Source organism: Bos indicus x Bos taurus, chromosome X, assembly GCF_003369695.1.
Source record: "Bos indicus x Bos taurus breed Angus x Brahman F1 hybrid chromosome X, Bos_hybrid_MaternalHap_v2.0, whole genome shotgun sequence".
NCBI classification, from domain to species: domain Eukaryota; kingdom Metazoa; phylum Chordata; class Mammalia; order Artiodactyla; family Bovidae; genus Bos; species Bos indicus x Bos taurus.
In genome coordinates, this window is record NC_040105.1 from 56973219 (window position 1) to 56996992 (window position 23774).

At 45.3% G+C, this 23774-nt stretch overlaps 1 protein-coding gene and 1 pseudogene across 1 annotated transcript; one reads left to right on the forward strand and one right to left on the reverse strand.

The window, feature by feature from the left end:
* Window positions 1–488: 488 nt before the first annotated feature.
* On the forward strand, window positions 489–8221 carry GPKOW (G-patch domain and KOW motifs). The gene is made up of 11 exons (XM_027533960.1): window positions 489–1151; window positions 2063–2217; window positions 2317–2441; window positions 4328–4437; window positions 5234–5453; window positions 5849–5978; window positions 6544–6670; window positions 6873–6996; window positions 7085–7154; window positions 7691–7776; window positions 7868–8221. Exons 1-11 carry the CDS (start codon window positions 991–993, stop codon window positions 8000–8002), a joined length of 1443 nt encoding a protein of 480 aa, XP_027389761.1. The 5' UTR covers window positions 489–990; the 3' UTR covers window positions 8003–8221.
* Window positions 8222–11593: 3372 nt separating this feature from the next.
* Window positions 11594–14976, reverse strand: LOC113888045 (annotated as a pseudogene).
* Window positions 14977–23774: the final 8798 nt, after the last annotated feature.

Genomic DNA, 23774 nt, shown 5'->3' on the forward strand with positions numbered 1-23774 from the left:
GGACGGGGGAGCCTGGTGGGCTGCCGTCTATGGGGTCGCACAGAGTCGGACACGACTGAAGCGACTTAGCAGCAGCAGCATCTGTATACCACTCCTTTAAAAATGAATGCAGACTCTGCTGTGATTAATAAATTAGAATTTTATTTTCAACTGTCAAAAAAAAAAAATAAATACATAAAATAAAACAAAATCCTCCTATAACATTAGAGTCAGCCCTCCAGATTCTGCATCCTCGGATTCAACCAACCTTGCATCCAACCTCACATCATGTAGTAATGTAGTAGGTTATTTAGTGAAAGATATCCACGTATAAATGGACCCTCACAGTTCAAACCCATGTAATCCAAAGGTCATGTGTATTTGAATCTAGAGTTTGTGCACTATTAAATCTATCATCTTGAAGTGTATTATTTATTATTGTACACAACTGGCACTAACAGATTTTTTTTTCTTAATCATTTATTTTACCTAATTTCCCACACCAGTAGGGCAAAGCAGGCGATTAATAATGCCCACACATAGGAATGAATACTTGGCAAGAACGAACCCATCTTCTATCACGCCTACCTTCCCCAAGAACCCACCTGCCAACGCAGGAGACGTAAGAGACGTGGGTTCCATCCCTGGGTCAGGAAGATCCCTTGGAGGAGGGCATAGCAACCCATGCCAGTATTCTTGCCTGGAGAATCCCACGGACAGAGGAGTCTGGCCTATAGACTATGGTCCATAGGGTCGCAGAGTCGGACTCGACTGAAGCGACTTAGCACGCATACAGCCTCCCTAAGAACTACATTTCCCTCTATGCTTGGCGTCACGCGCTCCTGTGACGTAAAAGAGCGGCAGTTACTTCCTACGGTCCCTATCCGCCTTCGCAGTGCCGCAGTGCTTCATGGGAAGAGTAGTTCTACCGGTCGTGCTCAAGGCCCCAGCAAAGTGTGCGTAAACTAAGCTTCCCAGCGAGCAGCGCGACGGCCTGGGAAGAGGGGCAAGATGGCGGACGCCGAAGATGGTGTTTTGCGGCCGGCGGGGTCTTCCACTGCCCCAATTTCCTTCAGCTTCAATCGCACGTCCGCCCGGAGATGGCTAGCGGGAGACGCGGCTCCGGAGGAGAAGGATTTCTTGAAGACCGTGGAAGGCCGGGAGCTGCAGAGGTGAAGTACTGGGTCTTTCATCCGTTGGAAACTGGTGCGGTGGGTGCCTGCGAGAGGGTGGAACCAGTTCATGTCTTGGTGACAGTGGCCTGGGAAGTCTGAGGGAGAGCCGGAGAAAATCTGTGAAGGAGAAAAGTCGGGAGTCAGTAAGACAGGTGGGGAAATTGGATCTGTTGGCCGAAGGGATTGAGAGGAGAGGATGTATTCCTGAGAGAGAGTGTCTTTAGGAGTCGAGGGGCCCTGCGGAGCGTGTGTTTGTGTTCTGAAAAAAGAAAAGGAATGAGAATGACAGGACTCCTAGTGGCCCAGGTGGAGCGGTGAGGCTTCTTCGATATGGGAACCGGAATTGAGCGCCAGATTCAGGTTGGGGGGAGGCTATCATCAGCTTAATTCGAAATGGACAGTTTGAGGGAGGGGCTTCCAGAAGAGAATCAACCGTCCAGGAGGCTGGTGTGGAGCCTGGAACTGGGGGGAGAGAGTCTGGGCTGAAGATGGTGATTTCTAGGTCCTTGTGGAAGCCACAGAATTGGGTCTTGGGATGAACAGAAGGTCCAGAACTGAGGACTGATTCCACGAAGGCACTGACATTTAAGAGGTGGGGAGAGAGGGTTCTCTGGTGGTCCAGTGGTTAGGACTCCGTATTTTCACTGCAGGGGGGCGGGGTTTGACCACTGGTTGGGGAACTACTATCTCGCAAGTCACCAGGTGCAGCCAAAAAAAAAAAAAAAAGAGTTTGTGTGGGGGAGAGAATCCAAAGAAAGCACCACTAGGGTATAACACGAGAACGGAGGGCATGATCTATGGGGCTGGGGGTGAGTGTGGCTCTTGTGTTTCTTCTGAGTGAAGGGTTGTGGCTCAGGACTCACTGCTTGTGCTACTCTCCCAATTTCACTCCTCTGTGTCCACATCAGTGTGAAGCCCTCAGAAGCCCCCAAGGAACTTGTCATCCCTTTGATCCAGAATGGCCATCGAAGGCAGCCACCGACCCAGGCCCCTGGGCCATCCACACATACTGAGGTCTTGATGGATGGGATGCTGTCCCAGGCTGTGAAGGAGCTCATTGAGGGTGAGTAATCCCTCCTTTGCCTTGCCCTAGTGAAGGAAGAACGGGAGGAAAATGGAAGGAGAGGGTGGGACCTCATTGCTCCCTCCCATTCTTCTTCAGAATCCAAGAAGTCTCTGGAGGAGAGAGAGAATACAGGTGTCGACCCCACACTTGCTATCCCCATGATCCAGAAAGGATGCACCCCCAACCGAGAAGGGACAGACAGCGAACCCCAGGCTGAGACAGTGAGCTGGCCCCTCACCTCCCCGCTTCCCCAGTCTCTCATTGCCCTGTCTGCAGGGCTTGTCTCCCTGCACCAGCAGGAAAAGTCTGTGTGTATACTAGAGGTCTGTCGCCTCTCCCTTCCTCCTTCTGTTCTTTTTGGAAGCACTGACAAATGAATCCAAATACTGAGGTGTGAAAAGGTACCTTTGGACTCTGGGATTATCTGAAGAAGATGAGGAGCAAAGGGAACAGGAAATGTAAGGATCCTAAGGGTAGACTCTGCTTGGAGCATTTGAGGAACACCAGGGAGACCAGTGTAGCTGGAGTGGAATGAGTGAGAGGGAAGGGTAGCAGATGAGGTCATAAGTGGGCCATGGTGAGGACTTTGGCTTTTACTCTGAGTGGGAGGAGAGCAATGAGAGGGCTCTGAGCAGAGAAGGGATGATACTTATGACTTGCCAGGCTCTCTCTGGCTGCTGTGAGCAGAACAGACTAGTAAGCAACGGTGGAGGCAAGGAGAGCAGCAGTCCATGCTAAAGGTGATGGTGACCCAGACCAGAGTGGTAGGAGTGAGGCCAGGAGGATAGGTAGGGTTTAGTGAGAGAGGGAAGAGGAGGGGGAGTGCTCCTAATGGCAGCAACCACCCAGACAATGGCATAGTGACAGGAAATCAGCATGGTATGTGTCCATCAGTGACACCTTGATGTGTCTAGAGTGAATATAAAGAATTAAGGAAGTGATGATTCTGATAACAGGAGAGGTGAGGGGTGTGTTCACAGAAGTAACCAAGTCTGCCTTTCATACTCGTGGACCCTACTTTCCACCTCTTCATTCACAATTTTTTGGCAGTGCTTATTTGGGTTCTAGTTCTCCTACAGCCCCAAAGCAGAGAGACTCAACTGAACTGTTCTCCTCAGTTTTCAGACAACCTCTGGGTTTCTTTCATCTTAAAAAAGACCTTCACTTCACTCTCCATCCCGTTCCAGTTTTGGCCTCTTTTCTCTGATTTTCCCTCCTCTCAGAGCCTCTACATCTCAGTCCATCACAGTTCCATCCATCCTTCCTCTCACTCAGCCTAAAAACCTTAGAGTCATCCTTGAATCCCTTCTTTATTTCATACCCTATATACTGTCAGCAAAACCCTGTCATCTCTCTTTTCCACATATATCCAGAATCTGACCACTTCTCTCCATTACCACTACCACTCCTCTGGTCTGAGCCACCAGCATTTCTCATTTGGACTATTGCAGTAACTTTTTCACTGGTCCCGTTGCAGCTGCCACCCTATCACGGCTTCTGGCCAGCTCTCCTGATTAATCTCTTACCACCCCTCTTTGCCTTCACATCTGTTTCAATCGAATTGGCTTTCGTGATGCTCTTCACACACAACAGATCTTGTCCCGCCTTGGGGCCTTTGCTTTTACTGTCCTCTCTGGAGCACTCTTCCTGTATCTTCAGGGTTCCTTCTGTCATCTCCTTCGGTCTCTACTCAAATATCAACTTGGTGACACTCCCTTCTCCATCCCTCTGCCTCCCCTTAACCTGCTTTATTCTCCGTCTTCTGACTTATCACTACCTGACATATCATGCTTTAGGCATTTCATTTATTCTGTTTCCACAACTAGAATGTAAGCCACACAAGGGCAGGAGTTTTTGTCTCTTTTGTTCACTGCTTTATCCTCAGCACCTGGAACAGTAGCTGGCACAGAATAGATGTTTTATAAATATTTGTCCAAGGACTGAACATGGAGGAATAAAGTGAGGGATGATGAGAGGAAAGAAAAACTCACCCTTGAGCTGACTGGAAAAGAAGCCTCAAGTGTCACTCAGTGGGTGATAGCAAGTACACTTCAGTGGGCCCATGGTAAGCCAAGCCTGACCATCCTTCCTCTGCCTAAACCCATAGGTGCCGGAGGAGGCTGATTACGAGGCAGTGCCTGTAGAGGCCTATGGGCTGGCCATGCTGCGGGGCATGGGCTGGAAACCTGGCGAGGGCATTGGCCGGACCTTCAGTCAGTGAGTTTCTCGGGTAGGGACAGGGGACAGCAGATAGGCTAGGGGACAACTGATGGGCCAGGAAACAGACCCCCCATGGTTACCGCCCACCCAGAACCATCCAGGCAGGGAGAGGGCACATTACCACCCTAAATATTTCAATAGTTCCTTCCACTGCTATTATAACCTCCTGTTTGCCCTTTGAAACTCCATTAAGAGATCCTATTTATGTAAACATTGCCTCCCTGGGCATCAGCTTCCTCATCTGAAAAATAGGGATAATAACAGTACTGACCTCACTGTTCTCAAAGTTAAGTGAAATGATACACATAAAGCCTTTATAGTAGCCCTTGGCTGCAGATAAGCATAGGCTAAACCCTTGATATTGTCATGATCATACAGACTACCGTTCCAAACTCTAAAGAATTCTGAAAACCCCACTTTTTTTTTTTTCCATGAAATATTTGGCAGCCAAATATGACCTGAATTGACATTGAGCATTTTACAGTCTATTTATCTTGTTTGGTGTGAATAGTTTCCCATGTAGAAATATTGGTATATTTGGCTATTGGGATCTGTCTCAGAATCCACTCTAGATACCATGTCATAGATGGTATACTCAGCATGTTATTCGGTTGAACCAAATGAAATTGCCATTTCTGTAGGTCAGAAATAGTCCTAATATGAGATTGGGAAGGATATTCTTGAACATGTTGATAGGATGGGAGTTAAGTAGTGGTTGGGGATAGGGGTGGGGAACAAGACATTGAAGATTGATGCATCCCCCTGACAAGTCCATATTCTGTGCTCCCTGCAGAGTAGTGAAGCCCCGTGTCAATTCACTGAGGCCCAAGGGATTAGGACTGGGCGCCAACCTGACCGAGGTCCAGGCCCAGGCCCAGGCCCCTGCCAGCCCCTACCGCCTGCCGAGGCCAGATGAGGAGCAAGAGAAGGATAAGGAAGACCAGCCTAAAGGACTGGTGCCTGGAGGAGCTGTGGTGGTTCTTTCTGGCCCCCACCGAGGCCTCTATGGGAAGGTAAGGAACCTTAATGTGCCTAGAGCCAAAAAACAGGCAGCAGGGAAGATTGATGTGAGGGTCAGAAGGAGGCAGAATTGGGTGTGGAGTATAAAGGCTGTAAGTCCTTGTCTTTTTGGGCTGCCAGGCCCACTATCTCGTTCTGTAACTAAGGACTACTTGCCAGGTCTTTCTGAGCCTCAGTTTTCAACTAAAAGGGAGAGAATGCCATATGCCACAAGTCCCTGAGGATTAGACACTTAAAATGTGTCCATGCCTCACAGTCTGCTGGGAGAGACGCATATTAGAGATAAGACGCTTATTAGAGATAAGGGTGGACAACTTGGTCCTAGGAACATGGGTCAAGTCCACTCAACCCCTGCCTCATTTCTTCCCCCCGCCCACACACACTTTAGGTGGAAGGCCTTGATCCTGACAATGTTCGAGCCATGGTCCGTCTGGCTGTGGGGAGCCGCATGGTGACTGTTAGTGAGTATTGCCTGCGGCCTGTCTCCCAGAAGGAGTTTGACAAGAACTTGAATCTGAGTAAGTGAGCCTGTTACTCAGCTGGGGGAGTTGGAGCAGTGTTCCTGGGGGTGGGAGTTAGATCTGTAGAGGGCTGGGAGTGGTCTACATGGCAAGGGTGACCTCTAGTCAGAATTAAGAGGTGAGAGTGAACATAGTGGTTTATGTAGTTTGACTGAAGAGAAGTTTCTGTAGTAACCCTGGGTCTTTAGCCTCTTTCTAGGGAGGAAGCAACAGGAATGGAAACCAGTTTCTACCCTTGGAAAGTTTTTGTCTCTCGGGTAGTGGACTGCTCTATTGCTAGGGATGGAGAACAGCTAGGACTAGGGCATGCCGGGGAGGAAGGCATTCTAGGCATGGATGGGCCAGTTTGGCACATGGGAGGTGGGTCGAGCAAGGCCTCCTGAAGGAAGCCGAGACAGCTGAGAGGAAGCAGGCAGCGTTCTAATAGCCAAGGCAAAGGCTGGATGGTGAACTGGGGTATTCTGGCAGATGAGAGGTGGCCTGAGGCTGAGGTGTGGCCTGGAAGGGAAGCGAGTGAGACACCAAGGCTGTTTCTGGGTTCCCTTCACACCCTATTGAACAGGTCAGGTGAGCAGAACTTCCCCTGGGGAACACCACAGAACAACCTCACCACGGAAGACCCTCCGGGATCAGGACAGCCACATATGCTGGGAGGATGCAGAGAGGAAGCGGAAACACCATCCAGACCGGTGGGACACTGAGCATCTCAGCCTTGGGGGTAGGGGCAGAACTGTGGGGAGGCTCCAGCAGAGAAGGCTTCCAGGGCAAGGCAGGTGCCTAGAAGGAACTAGGAATGGCATTATGGGTGGGTTTCAAAACATCGGCAAAGGTGGGGTGACTGGAACATGCCCCCCATAAAGAGCTATGCCTGGTGTTGACCCCTCTCCACAGACAAGATGGGCCTGCGACCAAGAATGAGAAAGCAGCCCCCCGAAGTCAGCACTGGCTGCACAGGGATCTGCGAGTGCGGTTTGTGGACAAGCTGCACAAGGGCGGCCAGTATTACAACACCAAGGTGGGAACCCCACACCTGGGTCTGCTTCTTCCCCCGGGGAATGGGTCCCCTTAGCTAACATTCTCATATCTGCTGACCCTTTCCCCAGATGACAATTGAAGACGTCCTGAGCCCAGATACCTGTGTGTGTCGGACAGATGAAGGCCAGGTCTTGGAAGGTGAGTCTGAGGGATGGTTGCTGGGTCTTCCATCATCCCGGAGGCAGATGAGAAGACTATCTAGCGTCAAGACCCTGGCCCAGGCAGAGGCTGGGAGTTTGGGCAGAATTGGGTTTTTTTGTAAGGCTCAACACCCTCTGACAGATCACTAGACACTTCTGTGATGGTGAATATCTGAGCCCCACTTGCCTCTTCTGAAAAATTATCATGAAGATAACCTATTTCTCCCTCTTGTGATTGGTGCCTTGCAGGGATGTGTGTAAGCTCCCCATGCAGGGCAGAGCATACGATGTGCCCACAATAAATGGTGTCTGTTATCAACCCCCACTCATCATTGTTGTACATAAATGCTCCCTTTATTACAACTATTGCCAGGAATGGCTCCTTAGGTTTCCTCCTCTGGGAAATGAATATGGGGGACTACCATCTGTCAACAGGTATAGAGTGGCTCCAGGGAATACAGGAAAAGCCCTTCTGACAGGACCTGGCTGGGCTGGCCTTTGCTGCAGGTCTCACTCCCCTCTCCTTGTCTACAGGCCTGAGGGAAGACATGTTGGAGACCCTGGTCCCCAAGGTCCCAGGCGACCAGGTGATGGTGGTGCTGGGGCAATGGGCTGGAAGGGTGAGTTGCAGACCTAGGAACGGGGGCAGGGGCACACGGGAACGTCTCTGGTCTGGCTTGGCCTTGCTGACTCGACCCACCCCTACTGTAGGTGGGCCGTCTGCTGGACCGGGACAGAGCACGGAGCCGGGCTCTGGTACAGCTGCAGAGAGAAGACAGAGTGGTGGAGCTTCACTATGATGCCATCTGCCAGTTTGTGGGCCTCTGGGACGTGGAGGAAGACTGACCTGTGGACACACTCCTATCCCCTGGGCTGTTGCCAGTCCTGTACAATGTGAAAAGCCTGCCTTTGTGAAGGTGGGGGGGGGGGGGTCATGGTTTGCCCTCCACTTGGCAGTGCAGCCCTGGGACAGGATGGGTCAGAAGGGAGGCTAGAAACAAACCCAGTTTACCCGAAGTTAGTATATAATAAAAAGTTCAAATAGTTCATGAAACAAAGAGATCATAAATGGTGTGCTGAGCTGTGAGTGGAGATGGGAACCATTCCTGTTTTCAGCCCCACTGCCAAGTTTGGGCTGTCAGCCAAGTGGAAGAATCCATTTGCTCCTGAGTCCACTGTCAGAATCCCGAAGCTATGAACCCTGTCCCCGAGCAGAGACTAGGGATTCAGGAATGCTGCATCTCTGGAGAACATCCTAAGGAAGAATCTTGCAGGCTCTGCTTTTACTTGTGGTCCACAGAAGATGCCCACAGGGTATCTTGAGCCTGTGACAGGATTCAGGCTGAAGGGAGGCTTCTCCCCACCAATGGGACATGTTAGCACTAATTTCCAGAGGATCCAGTTAATCTCGGGGGCCCCCGTTTTAGTCCCAAAACTTTGAAGGTAAAAAAGTTTTGTCTATCTTGGGTAGAATTTCTCTGGTTTCTCCGAGTAACTAGATTCTCAAAAGGTTATCTTTTTTCCTACTAAAGGATTCCAGAGAATCCTTTTCCCTGTTTAATGTCCTAAGATAGAAAGTCAACAGGGAAGAAAAAAAATCGACAAGGGAAGTCAGAGTTTAGGCACAACTGTTTGTAAATCATCCTCAGTCATTAAATCATTGATATAATTAGTGGTGTTTGCGTTAGATCTAGGCTTCTGGTATAAACTCCTGATGCTTCAGAACAGGGCACCGCTGTGGAGAATTTGAATACTTTCCCCTCAAGAAGAAGAATAAAGGTAAGCGGCTATCTACACCAAGCAGAAGCAGATTATTGTTCTGAGCCAAAAGGAGCAGGTATAGAAAGACAATGAGTTGGCCATGGGCCCAGTAAGCTAAGGGATTAGAAAACCTAGTATAGTCACCTCAGTATGAGGGACACTTGCATAGACTGGCTTAATTTTTTTTTAATCATCCCTAATTAATTCCAGAACTCATATATTTTCAAGATTAGCCAAACAGGGTTATTAAGGCAGATACCAGAGAACAACCCCACCCTCAGTCCCTCCAGTTCTTGCATCATCACTGTGATTGTACATACTGCCTTGGAATTACAGGCTGACTTGTATTTTTAATCTTGGAAAGGGTTGGGAGTTCTGTGTTTAGTTGCTCAGTTGTGTCCAACTCTGCCACCCCATGGACTAGCCCACCAGGCTCTTCTGTCCATGGGGATTCTCCAGGCAGGAATACTGAAGTGGGTTGCCATGTCCTCCAGGGGATCCTCCCAACTCAGGGATTACAGGCGAATTCTGCCATCTGAGCCACTAGGGAAGCCCACATCCAGAAATCAGTTTCCTATGTTGTTAAATGCTTCACCCAGTCAAGAAGGCCTCCTCTTTTCTCCAAATCATAGTAGATCTGTCTTGGTAATGCCCTGGAGGACATAAAGCTCCCCAGGGAATGGCCCTGGTGCTGTGTCTGCCCTGTAATGATACATGACCTGGCAGTTTCAGACAATTCCTCCATCTCCTCTGTGCGCCTTGGCCCTTAAAATAGATCTTTTATCAGATCCAATTTCCTGGAGTTAATGTTTCTCCTGAGCCCGCCTTTGGAAATGGGGCCTGAAGTTCTTGAATACAACCCTGTGTTCAGAAGGCCTAGCCCCTGGCAGATGGCCTGGTACCCCTGGGCAGATCATTGGGGCTTTTTGTGCTTCTCCAAGAGGATCCCTCCTGATCCCTCAGTGTGAGGACAGGCCTCATTACATTCCAGGAAGCACAGAAGAACAAGGAAGCCCTCCCAACCTGCCCCTCGTTCACTGTGTACAAACACCTTCTGAGTCTGCATGGTGTTGTCAGCTGCTGCACGTGCTGCCAGTGTTGCCTCCTTGGCAGCAGTTACTGCAGCAACAGCTTCCATGAGCCCATGAATACTCCACAGACCGCTCACAAGCAGGGGACCACGACCTGTACAATTTGTCCAGACTGGCTGTTTCCCCATCACAGGGTCTGAGCAAGATGTGGGTGAAAAGCATCTGCCACTTTTGCCAAATCTCCAGTTTTCCTTGTAGGGTGCTACCCTGTTAGGAAGCTGTCCAGACACTGAGCCACCCTTTGTGACAGACTCTGGAAGCAGCTTCTCTGCTTTTCTGAGAGAAATCAGTTATTTGGGTGACTGGGACTGCTGCCTGGGGCTGAGCTTGGGCGCAGATATATACAGGTAGGCTCCTCTTTTCTGACATGGCTTCCTCAGCCCTGAGGTGCTCCCCTCCACTCCCACAATGGGGCCTTTTAACTTCCGTGTTTGTAGCATCCAGCAGAGAGAGTAAGTAACAACTTGAAAAAACTACTTCCTTAGGAAGTAGTTGGTATTGCTCCAATTCATTCAATGGGTATCTATAAGTTATGACCAACCTAGACAGCATATTAAAAAGCAGAGACATTACTTTGCCAACAAAGGTCCATCTAGTCAAGGCTATGGTTTTTCCAGTGGTCATGTATGGATGTGAGAGTTGGATTGTGAAGAAAGCTGAGCTCTGAAGAATTGATGCTTTTGAACTGTGGTGTTGGAGAAGACTCTTGAGAGTCACTTGGACTGCTAGGAGATCCGACCAGTCCATCCTAAAGGAGATCAGTCCTGGGTGTTCACTGGAAGGACTGATGTTGAAGCTGAAACTCCAATACTTTGGCCATCTGATGCAAAGAGCTGACTCATTTGAAAAGACATTGATGCTGGGAAAGATTGAGGGCAGGAAGAGAAGGAGAAAATAGAGGATGATGAGATGGTTGGATGGCATCACTGACTTGATGGACATGGGTTTGGGTGGACTCCGGGTGTTGGTGATGGACAGGGAGCCCTGGCGTGCTGTGGTTCATGGTGTCACAAAGAGTCAGACACGACTGAGCGACTGAACTGAACTGATTGAACCCCTATGTATGCCAGGTACTGTTCTGCATGCTAGGGATACATAAAGGGTACATCATTCATTCAACAAACATCAAGTCCCTATTCTATGCCAGGCTTGATTCTAGTTACTGAAGATCATGAGCAAAACAAGACAGATCCTTGCCCTTGTGGAGCTGACATTCCAGTGGGGCTGAGAGGTAATAAGCATGAGAATTATCCAGTATGTTAAAAGGTGTGAACAACCATGGAGGAGGATGCAGGGAGAAAGTACAGCAGGGTAAAGGGGATCCAGAGTGGGCAGTATTCATAGGATAATCAGGGAAGGTTTTATTACAAAGGTGGCATTTGAGCAAAGATATGAAGTGGTGCTAGTGGTAAAAGAATCCACCTGCCAATGCAGGAGACCCAGGTTGCTTTAATGTTTTTTTAATTGGCATATAGTTGGTTTACAATGTTGTTTTAGTCTGATGTACAGCAAAGTGAATCAGTTGCACATATACATATATCCCACCCCTTTTTCTTTGGATTTCCTTCCATTTTGGTCACCACAGAGTATTGAGTAGAGTTCCCTATGCTGTACAGTAGGTTTGCATTAGTTATCTATTTTACACATAGTATTGTAAATATCTATTATCTATTTTACTCATAGTAGTGTAAATACGTCAATCCCAAGCTTCCAGTTTGTCCTACCCTCTTTCCCCCTTGTTATCCAAACATTTGTTCTCTACATCTGTGTGTCTATTTCTTCTTTGCAAATTATTCATCTATTCCATTTTTTCTAGCTTTAAGAATCTTTATGAAGATTAGAGATACACCACCCCTTTTGCCATATCCTATTAATAGACCTTTCAAAAAGCAGTTCTTATATCTTCTGGATACAGACACGTTATCAGATATATGCTTTGCAAGTATTTTTCTTGGCAGTCTATGGCTTGTCTGTTCGTTCTCTTAACAATGTCTTTTTTTTTTTTTCCTGAATATGTTTATTGTGCACAGAGGGGAAGGGCTCAGTCCTTCTTGGCTGCCACTTTCCTCACGGTGGCCCGGACATTGCTCAGCTCCTCTCTCTTCCTCTTGGCACGGATGTATGTCCGCACCCTTTTCTTGGTGAACTTGAGGGCCCGCTTGTCCTTGGAGACCTTGAGCAGCTCCATGGCCCGCCACTCATAAGGGGTGAAGCTGCACACCTCCCGGATCATGTCCTGCATGAACTCGGTGTGCTTGGTGAGGCGCCTGAGGAGGTGGCTGTGCCTCAGTTTGCTCACGTTCTTGGTCATCTTGTGGCCCTTGTTGAGGCCAATGGCCATGGGGAAGAGCAGAGCCACAGCCACTGCTCTGCAGTGGCTGGCGAGGCAGAAAGTTAGCAATGGCTTTTGAAAAGCAGAAATGTTCAGTGTTGATGTAGTCACATTTATCAATTTGTTCTTTTTGGATTGTCCTTTTGATGTCTTATCTAAGAAATCTTTGCCTAATCCAAGATCACACAGGTTTTCTAGAAGTTTTATAGTTTCAGATAATATATTTAGGTCTTTAATCCATTTTGAATTACTTTTTGCAGTACAAGAGACCCAGGTTTGATCCCTGGGTCGGGAAGATCCCCTGGAGAAGGGAATGGCCACCCACTCCAATATTCTTGCCTGGAGAATCCCCATGGACAGAGGAGCCTGGTGATCTACACTCCATGGGGTCGCAAGGAGTCAGACACAACTGGGCAATTAACACATTCTGTATAGTAGGAGGTATGAATCCAGGCTCCTTCCTTTGGGTATGAGTATCAACCATTTGTTGAAAAGACCATCCGTCCTCCACTGCATGGCTTTGTGCCTTTTAAAAGAAATTGGTTATCCAGGACTTCACTGGTGGTCCAGTGCAGGGGGTCTGGGTTTGATCCACATGCCACAACTGAGGCCCGATGCAGCCAAATAAATAATTTTTGAAAACCAGTTCTCCACATTCTTTTTTTGGCTGTTCTATGCAGCATGTGGGATCTTAGTTCCCCTGCAGTGGGAGCACCAAGTCTTAACCACTGAAGTGCCAGGGAAGTCCCAAAGTACAGTTGATTTTCATACATTGATCGTGTATCCTCCAACCATGCTAAAATAACAATTTTATTACCTTTTTATAGATTCCATTGGGTTTTCTACTAGATAATCATGTTTCTGCAAATAAAGACAGGTTTATTTCTTTCCAATCCAGATGCCTTTTATTTCTTCGTGCTTTTATGCATTGACTAGAATCTTCAGTACAATGTAAAAGAGCAGTAGTGAGAGTATATATGTGTCTCATTCTGGGTTTTGAGGGGAAAGTAGTCAGTCTTATGCCATTAAGTACACCATTAGCTGTAGGGCTTTTTTTTCCCTCTCTCCAACATACTTGTCATTTATTAAACAAACATTTAGTACCAAGCAGGTTCAATTCCTGCAAATCCTAAACCTGTTTGTAAACTCAGCCAAGTCTCAGCTTCCTGTCCTTCTAGGGACTCTGGCCATATCTTGAATCAAGGGTTCCCATGAGGAGGTTAGGACAGTTCTCCAGGGGCAGAGTTTTATTACTTTGTGGTATCAGGCAAGCAGTGATTCTCAAAGTGTGGACCCCAGACCAGCAGCAGCAGCATCACCTGTAAACAGGGCAGAAATACAAATTCTCAGGTCCTTTCTGGACCTAATGAATTTGACCTTCTGGAGTTGGGAACCAGCGCTCTGTTATAATGAACCCCCCAGGGGCTTATGGTACAAGCACCAGTTGCAAACTACTCTTCAAAAGAAAACTGCAGGACTTGCCTTGCGGCACAGTGGGTGAGAATCCACCCTGCAAATGCAGGGGACATGGGTTCCCTGGTCCAGGAAGATCCCACATGCCGCAGGCCCACCAAGCCTGTGTGCCACAAGTACTGAGCCCATGCTCTGGAACCTGAGTTGAAACTACTGAACCCACTCGCCTCAACTACTAAAGCCGGCATGCTCTAGGGCCCATGGACCACAACTGCTGAGCCCATGTGCCCAGACCCTGTGCTCTGCAACAAGCAAGGCCATCTCAATGAGAAGCCCACATACCAGAACTAGAGAGTAGCCCCCTACTCTCTGCAACTAGAGAAAGCCCACTAGCAACAGTGAAGACCCAGTGCAACCAAAAATAAAAATAATTAATTTTGAAAAGCATTTAAAAGAAAATGGCAGGCCCATTTCAGTGTCAAACCTTGGGCAATGTCTCTAGGACAAAGGCCATAGTCACAACTAGACACTCATTAATGCAAAATGGAGAAGGCTTCCAAGATAGATTAACCAATTCATGTTTTTTTTTTCTTCCAAAGAGCTTTATTTTTTAGACCTTATTGTGATGAAAACACTCAACATAAGATCTCTGCTTTTAACAAATTTTAAGTATATAATACATTATTGTTGGTTACAGGTACAATGTACAGCAAATCTCCAGAGCTTATTAATCTTACTTAACTGAAACTTTATGCCGGTTGATTAATATCTTCCCATTTCCCCCTCTACCCAGCCCCTGTTAACCACCATCTGGTCTTTAATTTTATGAATTTGATTATTTTATTTTTAATATTTATTTATTTGGCTGTGTTGGGTCTTAGTTGTGGCACGTGAGATCTTCATTGCATCATGCTGGATCTTTCGTTGTAGCACCCAGACTCCCTAGTTGTGGCGCTTGGGCTTCAGTAGTTGCAGCACACAGGCTGTCTTGTGTCTCACAGGCCCTACAGCTCATAGGCTTAGTGGCTCTGTGGCATGTGGGATCTTAGTTCCCTGACCAGGGAAAAAACCCGTGTCCTCTGCATTGCAAGGTGGATTCTTAACCACTGAACCACCAGGGAAGTCCCAAATCTATTTTACATACCTCCTATAAGTGGAATCAGGTAGTACTTGGCTTTCTGTGTCTGGCTTATTTCACTTAGCAAAATGTCCTTGAAGTCCATTAATATTGTTGCATATGGCAGTGAAAGTGTTAGTTGTTGAGTCGTGTCCAACTCTTTTGTGACCCCATGGACTGTAGCCCGCCAGGCTCCCCTGCCCATGGAATTTTCCAGGCAAGAATACTGGAGCAGGTTACTATTTTCTACTCCAGGGGGGTCTTCCTGACCCAGAGATCAAACCTGCATTCTCTTGTGTCTCCTAGATTGGCAGGCAGATTCTTTACCACTGTGCCACGTGGGAAACCCGCTATCACTTACATGTGACTCTTACATGGAAATCTAAAATATGATACAGGGACTTCCCTGATGGCCTAGTGGTTCAAAATCTGCCTTCCACTGCAGGCAGACGCAGGTTCAATTTAACCTATGGGAACTAAGATCCCACATCAGTTCAGTTCAGTTCAGTCGCTCAGTCGTGTCCGACTCTTTGCGACCCCATGAACCGCAGCACGCCAGGCCTCCCTGTCCATCACCAACTCCCGGAGTTCACTCAGACTCACTTCCATCAAGTCAGTGATGCCATCCAGCCATCTCATCCTCTGTCGTCCCCTTCTCCTCCTGCCCCCAATCCCTCCCAGCATCAGAGTCTTTTCCAATGAGTCAACTCTTCGCATGAGGTGGCCAAAGTACTGGAGTTTCAGCTTTAGCATCAGTCCTTCCAAAGAACACCCAGGACTGAACTCCTTTAGGATGGACTGGTTGGATCTCCTTGCAGTCTAAGGGACTCTCAAGAGTCTTCTCCAACACCACAGTTCAAAAGCATCAATTCTTTGGCGCTCAGCTTTCTTCACAGTCCAACTCTCACATCCATACATGACCACTGGAAAAACCATAGCCTTGACTAGACGGACCTTTGTTGTCAGTAATGTCTCTGCTTTTGAATATGCTATCTAGGTTGGTCATAACGTTCCTTCCAAGGAGTAAGCGTCTTTTAATTTCATGGCTGCAGTCACCATCTGCAGTGATTTTGGAGCCCTAAAAAATAAAGTCTGACACTGTTTCCACTGTTTCCCCATCTATTTCCCATGAAGTGATGGGACCAGATGCCATGATCTTCATTTTCTGAATGTTGAGCTTTAAGCCAACTTTTTCACTCTCCTCTTTCAATTTCATCAAGAGGCTTTTGAGTTCCTCTTCACTTTCTGCCATAAGGGTGGTGTCATCTGCATATCTGAGGTTATTGATATTTCTCCCGGTGATCTTGATTCCAGCTTGGGCTTCTTCCAGCCCAGCGTTTCTCATGATGTACTCTGCATATAAGTTAAATAAGCAGGGTGATGATATACAGCCCTGACGTATTCCTTTTCCTATTTGGAACCAGTCTGTTGTTCTGTGCCCAGTTCTAACTGTTGCTTCCTGACCTGCATACAGGTTTCTTAAGAGTTAGGTCAGGTGGTCTGGTATTCCCATCTCTTTAAGAATTTTCCACAGTTTATTGTGATCCACACAGTCACAGGCTTTGGCATAGTCAGTAAAGCAGAAATAGATGTTTTTCTGGAACTCTCTTCTTCCATGATCCCCAGATGTTGGCAATTTGATCTCTGGTTCTTCTGCCTTTTCTAAAACCAGCTGGAACATCTGGAAGTTCACGGTTCACGTACTGCTGAAGCCTGGCTTGGAGAATGTTGAGCATTACTTTACTAGCGTGTAAGATGAGTGCAATTGTGCGGTAGTTTGAGCATTCTTTGGCATTGCCTTTCTTTGGGATTGGAATGAAAACTGACCTTTTCCAGTCCTGTGGCCACTGCTGAGTTTTCCAAATTTGCTGGTAAAATAGATAACTAATAAGGACCTACTGTACAGCACATGGAATTCTACTCAATGTTCTGTAATAACAAGTATGGGAAAACAATTTGAAAATGAGTGGATAACTGACTCACTTTGCTGTACACCTGACACTAATACACATTGTAAATCAGCTATACTCCAATAAAAAACAAATCACCCAGAGGTGAAAGCATACAGTCTCCTTAGCTCTTTCCTGGGCATGCTTTCAGTCCTGCAGTTGCACATGCATTTGGCCTTCTGGATTCCCAGAAATATGTCAGAGTTTTTCAAAGGTCCCTCTGGACATCTCATATCCAGTGTTTCATGATTTTTTGGTCAACTTCTTGATGATTCCAGCTGTTATCACCACCTCAGCAGATGTGACTCAGAGAGAGCTCTGTATCAGGTCAAATAAAGACAAGCCCTGTAAATGAAGGTTTCCAGGGAACTGCCATACAGATCCAGAATGACAATTCTCTGGGCCTCACACTCATTAGGATGGTTACTATAAAAAAAGAGAAGAAGTGTTGGTTCAGATGAGAAAATTAGAACCGTTGTGCACTCTTGGTAGGAATATAAAATGGTGCAGCTGCTATGGAAAAAAATATATGGCAGTTCCCCACAAATTAAAAAAAAAAAAAAAACAATTACCATATGATCCAACAATTCCACTTCTGGAAAAATATCCAGAATAATTGAAAGCATAGTATGAAATAGACTTTGCATGCCCATGTTCATTGCGGCATTAGTCACAAAAGCCAAAAGGTGGAAGCAATCCAAGTGTCCATCAATAAATGAATGGATAAGCAAAAAGTGGGATATTCATACAATAGAATATTATTCAGCCTCTAAAATGAAGAAAATTCTGACACATGCTGCAACACGAATGAACCTTGAGAACATCATGTTGTGTGAAATAAGCCAGTCATAAGAAAACAAATACTGTATGTTTCCACTTATATGAGGTATCTAAAGAAGTCAAATTCATAGAAACGTAAAGTAGAAAGGTAGTTGCCAGGGACTGGGGAGGGGCAGGAGGCTGAGTGGAGAGATGTTGTTTAATGAGTCTAGAGTTTCAGTTTTGCAAGATAAAAAAGTTCTGAAGATTTGTTTCACAACAATGTAAATATTCTTAACATTAATGCACTGTATACTTAAAAATGGTTAAGGTGGTAAATTTTATGTTATGTATTAAAAAGTGAAAGTGTTAGTCGCTCAGTTGATCCCATGGACTGTAGCCCACCAGGCTCCTCTGTCCATGAGATTTTCCAGCCAAGAATCCTGGATTGGGTAGCCAGCTATTCCCTTCTCCACGGAATCTTCCCCAACCAGGGATCGAACTCGGGTTTCCTGCTTTGCAGGCAGATTCTTTACCTTCTGAGCCCCCAGGGAAGCACCTTGTTATGTATATTTTGTTACAATTAAAAGTACATGGACACCTACTATGTGCCTGGCATTCTGGTTCATCTTTGTACACCCAGTGCCTGCATATCATGAGTGCTCCTTATCATTCCCTCTCAGCAACATTTGACTCCCTTCTTGAAATGCTTTTGCTCTTGACTTCCAGAAATCCTTCCTTGGTTCTGTTCCTGCCACACTGGCTGCTCCTACTCAGTCTTTTGCCAGTTCCTCCTCATTATACTGACTTTTATACCTTGGAAATGCCCCAGGGCTTAGGCTTCTAACCTCACCTACTTTCACTTCCTAGGTAATTTCCTCTGGCTGTAAATGAGTTTGATATTCTGATGCCTCCTAAATGTGTTGTCTCCAGCCTGTACCTCACTCCTGACCTTTAGTCATATCCAATCACCTACTTAACATCTCTAAATGATATTTCAGAAGCATTTCAGAGTTCACAAGAACAATACAAAACTCCTAATCTGCTTCTCCACCTCTCAGCTTAACTAAAACCTTCTGAGTCATTCTTAACTCTTATCATCCACACACCCTGTATCTAATCCATCAACATAGTCCTTCAGCTCTACCTTCAAAATAATTCCAGAAAACATCTCCAATGCCCAGTGTCCAAAAGGCACCAAAAACCACTGCGTGATTTACTGAAGTAGCCTCCTAACTGTCTTTCTTGCTGCCCCTTCCCTTACTCCCTGCCTTCTGTGTGGTCCACACACAGAAGCCAGTCTGGTTATGTCTCTCTGCCCCAAACCCTCCAAATGGCTCCCTATCCCACTCAGAATAGGAGCCAAAGCACTTAAAATGGTGATGAGGCCCTGCATATTCTGCCCCCACAACATACTTCTGTGACTCACTTGCTCAGGCTGCACTGATATCTTTGCTGTTTCTTCTCCCAGAATGCTCTTTCCCCAAACTTCCACAGACTTCAATCCCTCAGGTTTCTGCTCCAATGTCACCTTATCACAGAAGTTTCTGTGATCATCCCAAATAAGGTAGCAACCCTTCCTATCTCCTAATCCATTTTATCTCTAATTTATATATAAATATATGTTTACTCATCCATTTATTCACCACCTTTCTCTTCCAAGGACATTGTTCTGTTTATTATTCCATTCTCCAACACTTAGTACAGGTACCTGGTGTGTTGTAGGCACTCAGTATACATTGGATAAATGAACGGATAAATGTTCAATAATTAGCTGTTAATGAAGGGAATTAGTATGTTACTTTCCAGAACATCAGAGCTAAACCGAATTTCTCAATTGCCAAACAATCCATTTTCCAGGATGTGTTAAGAGAAAATTAATTCATTGAGTCATATCCACAAAAGAAGGTGAAATGTTCCAAGGAGAAATTCTAATATTAAAGTTGACCCAACTGAGTTTGAGCAGAGCCATGTTTAATTTCAAGATTTCTGTTTTAAGAAAGATTTTGACTGAGATATAGATACTTGAAACTCATTCCCACAAATCTGGAATGCCTAAGCATTCATCCTAGTTTGGATTTTTTCCAGACATTACTCAATCATGACAGGTGGGTCCTTTTTGATCCTGATGCCCTTCCTTGTGACAACTTGGCATGACAGGCATGTGCATCATTCTTCATTCTCTGGTGACTGTCCTGTTAATATACAGCAGTAAGTAAATAATCAGACTGCTGGTTTGAAAAGCAAACTAAAAAGGATTAAAGACTTAGGAATACATCTTAATTCAAATAAGATGCTAAGTCCTATTTGCTCCAAAAAGGTGAGGAGGTGAAGGGGCACAGTGGTACTCCTACTATCAGAAGTTTTAACAGCATCAGGCAGGTTGTTGAAAGTCAACCTTGTGTTGAAGGACAGTTCAGTCACTCAGTTATGTCCAACTCTTTGTGACCCCATGGACTGCAGCACACCAGGCTTCCCTGTCCATCACCAAATCCCAGAGCTTACTCAAACTCATGTCCATCAAGTTGGTGATGTCATCCAACCATCTCATCCTCTGTCATCCCCTTCTCCTCCCACCTTCAATCTTTCCCAGCATCAGGGTCTTTTCCAATGAGTCAGTTCTTCCCATCAGGTGGCCAAAGTATTGGAGTTTCAGCTTCAGCATCAGTCCTTCCAATGAATATTCAGGACTAATTTCCTTTAGGATGGACTGGTTTGATGTCTTTGTAAAAGCATCAATTCTTTGGCGCTCAGCTTTCTTTATAGTCCAACTCTCACATCCATATATGACCACTGGAAAAACCATAGCCTTGACTAAACAGACCTTTGTTGGCAAAGTAATGTCTCTGCTTTTTAATATGCTGTCTAGGTGGTCATAGGTTTTCTTCCAAGGAGCAGGCATCTTTTAATTTCATGGCTGCAGTCACCATATGCAGTGATTTTGGAGCCCAACAACATCAAGTCTTTCACTGTTTCCATTGTTTCCCCATCTATTTGCCTTGAAGTGATGGGACCAGATGCCATGATCTTAGTTTTCTGAATGTTGAATTTTAAGCCAACTTTTCTACTCTCCTCTTTCACTTTCATCAAGAGGCTCTTTAGTTCTTCTTTGCTTTCTGCCATAAGGCACCAAAAACCACTGATTTACTGAAATAGCCTCCTAACTGTCTTTCTTGCTGCCCCTTCCCCAATCCCCACCTTCAAAAACAAACAAACAAACTCATAGAAAGAGATCCAATTTGTGTTTTTCAGAGATGGGGGTGGGAAAGGGGGAATAAGATGAAGATGGTTTAAAAGGTACAAACTTCCAGGTATATGTAAATAAGTACTAGGGATGTAATGTACAACATGATAAATATAATGAACACTGCTGTATGTTATATATAAAAGTAAATTATAAGTGGATCACAGGGAAAATTTTTTTCTATTTCCTTAATTTTATATTTATATGGAATGATGGATGTTCACTAAACTTGTGATAATCATTTCATGGTGTATGTAAATCAAGTCATTATCTGTACACTTCAAACTTATATAGTGCTGTCAGTTCAGTAGCTCAGTCATGTCCGACTCTTTGTGACCCCATGAACCACAGCATGCCAGGCCTCCCTATCCATCACCAACTCCTGGAGTCCACCCAAACCCATGTCCATTGAGTTGGTGATGCCATCCAACCATCTCATCCTCTGTTGTTCCCTTCTCCTCCTGCCCTCAATCTTTCCCAGCATCAGGTGGCCAAAGTATTGGAGTTTCATCTTCAACATCAGTCCTTCCAGTGAACACCCAGGACTGATCTCCTTCAGGATGGACTGGTTGGATCTCCTTGCAGTCCAAGGGACTCTCAAGAGTCTTCTCCAACACCACAGTTCAAAAGCATCATTTCTTCGGCACTCAGCTTTCTTCACAGTCCAACTCTCACATCCATACATGACTACTGGAAAAACCATAGCCTTGACTAGACGGACCTTTGTTGGCAAAGTAATGTCTCTGCTTTTCAATCTGCTATCTAAGTTGGTCATAACTTTTCTTCCAAAGAGTAAGCGTCTTTTAATTTCATGGCTGCAATCACCATCTGCAGTGATTTTGGAACTCAGAAAAATAAAGTCTGCCACTGTTTCTACTGTTGCCCCATCTATTTGCCATGAAGTGATGGGACCAGATGCCATGATCTTAGTTTTCTGAATGTTGAGCTTTAAGCCAACTTTTTCACACTCCTCTTTCACTTTCATCAAGAGGCTCTTTAATTCTTCACTTTCTGCCATAAGGATGGTGTCATTTGCATATCTGAGGTTATTGATATTTCTCCTGGAAATCTTGATTCTAGCTTGTGCTTCTTCCAGCCCAGTGTTTCTCATGATGTACTCTGCATATAAGTTAAATAAGTGGGGTGACGATATACAGCCTTGACGTACTCCTTTTCCTATTTGGAACCAGTCTGTTCCATGTCCAGTTCTAACTGTTGCTTCCTGACCTGCATACAGGTTTCTCAAGAGTCAGGTCAGGTGGTCTGGTATTCCCATCTCTTTCAGAATTGTCCACATATAGTGCTGTAAGTCAGTTATATCTCAATTAAACCTGAAGAAAAAATAAAGATTTTCTCTTCATTGGTTTGGGGCAATTTTATTACAGTGTGCCTCTGTGTAGTATTTTTCATGCATCTTTTGCTGGTGTTCATTGAATTTCTTGGATCTATGAGGTTATATTTTTAATTAATTTTGGAAAATTTTAGGACTTTATTCTTTACATACTTTTTCTGTCCCCTCTGCTCTTCTTTGGGGTTTCGATTTCCTGCATATTAGGTCACACAAAATTGTTCTACAGCTCATATATGCTCTTTTTATTTTTGGAGATTCCTTTTCCCTTTTTCATTTTCTTAGTTTCTATTGCTAGGACTTTAAGTCATTAATGTTTTTCTTCTGCAGTGTCTAGTCATTAATCCCATCAGGTGTATTTTTTACTTTGGGTGAACGTTCCATGTCTCTGATCAACTTTTTTTAACATATGGAGTGCAGCTTTTAATAACTTTTTTTTAGCATTATTCTCTCCTAATTCTAACATGTATGTCCTTTCTGGGTCAATTTCCATTGACTGATTATTATGGGTCCTGTTTTTCTGCTTAAAAAAAATAACATTCTTATTGAGATATAATTGACACACCGCAGAATACACGATTTAAAGTGTACAGTTAAATGTTCTTTTTAAATGATACTTACAGGCTTGTGCAACCATCACTACAATCAGTTTTAGAACATTTTCAGCACCCCAAACACTCCTTAGCAGTCATTGCCTTTTTTTCTCCCAGTCATATCCCCCACCCCACCAGCCTTAGGCAACCACTAATCTACTTTGTATTTCACTTGCCTATTATGGACATTATCTACAAATGAGATCATACAACACATGGTCCTTTGTGACTGGCTCTTTTCACTTAGCATATGTTTTTCAAGGTTCTTCCATGTTGTAGTATGTACCTCTGCTTTCTTTTTATGCCTAGTCATTTTTTGGGGGGGTGGGTAACAGACATTGTGAATTTTACCTTATTAGGTTTATTTATTTTTAGGGTTTTATTATTATTATTCCTATGAATCTTCTTTATCTTTGTACTGAAATACAGTTACTAGGAAACAATTTGATTTTTCATTGTCTTCCTTTAATGATTAATTGGGTATGGAGTGGTACTAAGTCCAGGGCTACTTATTCCCCACAACCTTCCTGTGTATTCCATGCCCTGTGAATTATGAGTTTTTCCAATCGACCTATGTGCCAGGCCTTTTTGTTTTTTTGACGTGTACACACTGCTATATTTATTTATTATTTACTTATTTTTGGCTGTGCTGGGTCTTCGTTGCTGTGTGGGCTTTCTCGTTCCAGGTGCACGGGCTTCAGTAGTTGCAGCACTTGGGAGTTGTGGTGCACAGGCTTAGCTGCTCAGCAGCATGTGGAATCTTCCCAGACCAGAAATAGAACCCATGTACCCTGCATTGGCAGGTGGATTCTTATCCACTGGACAAACCAGGGAAATCCCAGGGGTTGTATCTGTGATACCATTTTGACAGTGGTATCAACACAATTTGCCAGTGACAAAGGAGAATCAAGCATGATATATCTGCTCTTTGGCTTGCATGACAAACTTGGTGTAATGGTGCCATTGGTTGAGATGTGGGTGACAGGAGGGTGTTTGAGTTAGAGAGATTCA

Excerpts from the sequence above, each read along its gene's own strand:
- GPKOW (XM_027533960.1), top strand. The coding sequence starts at position 991 with ATGGCGGACGCCGAAGATGGTGTTTTGCGGCCGGCGGGGTCTTCCACT. Across the intron at positions 1,152-2,062 it reads GAAGGCCGGGAGCTGCAGAG|TGTGAAGCCCTCAGAAGCCC; the intron begins GTGAAGTACTGG and ends TGTCCACATCAG. Across the intron at positions 4,438-5,233 it reads ATTGGCCGGACCTTCAGTCA|AGTAGTGAAGCCCCGTGTCA; the intron begins GTGAGTTTCTCG and ends TGCTCCCTGCAG.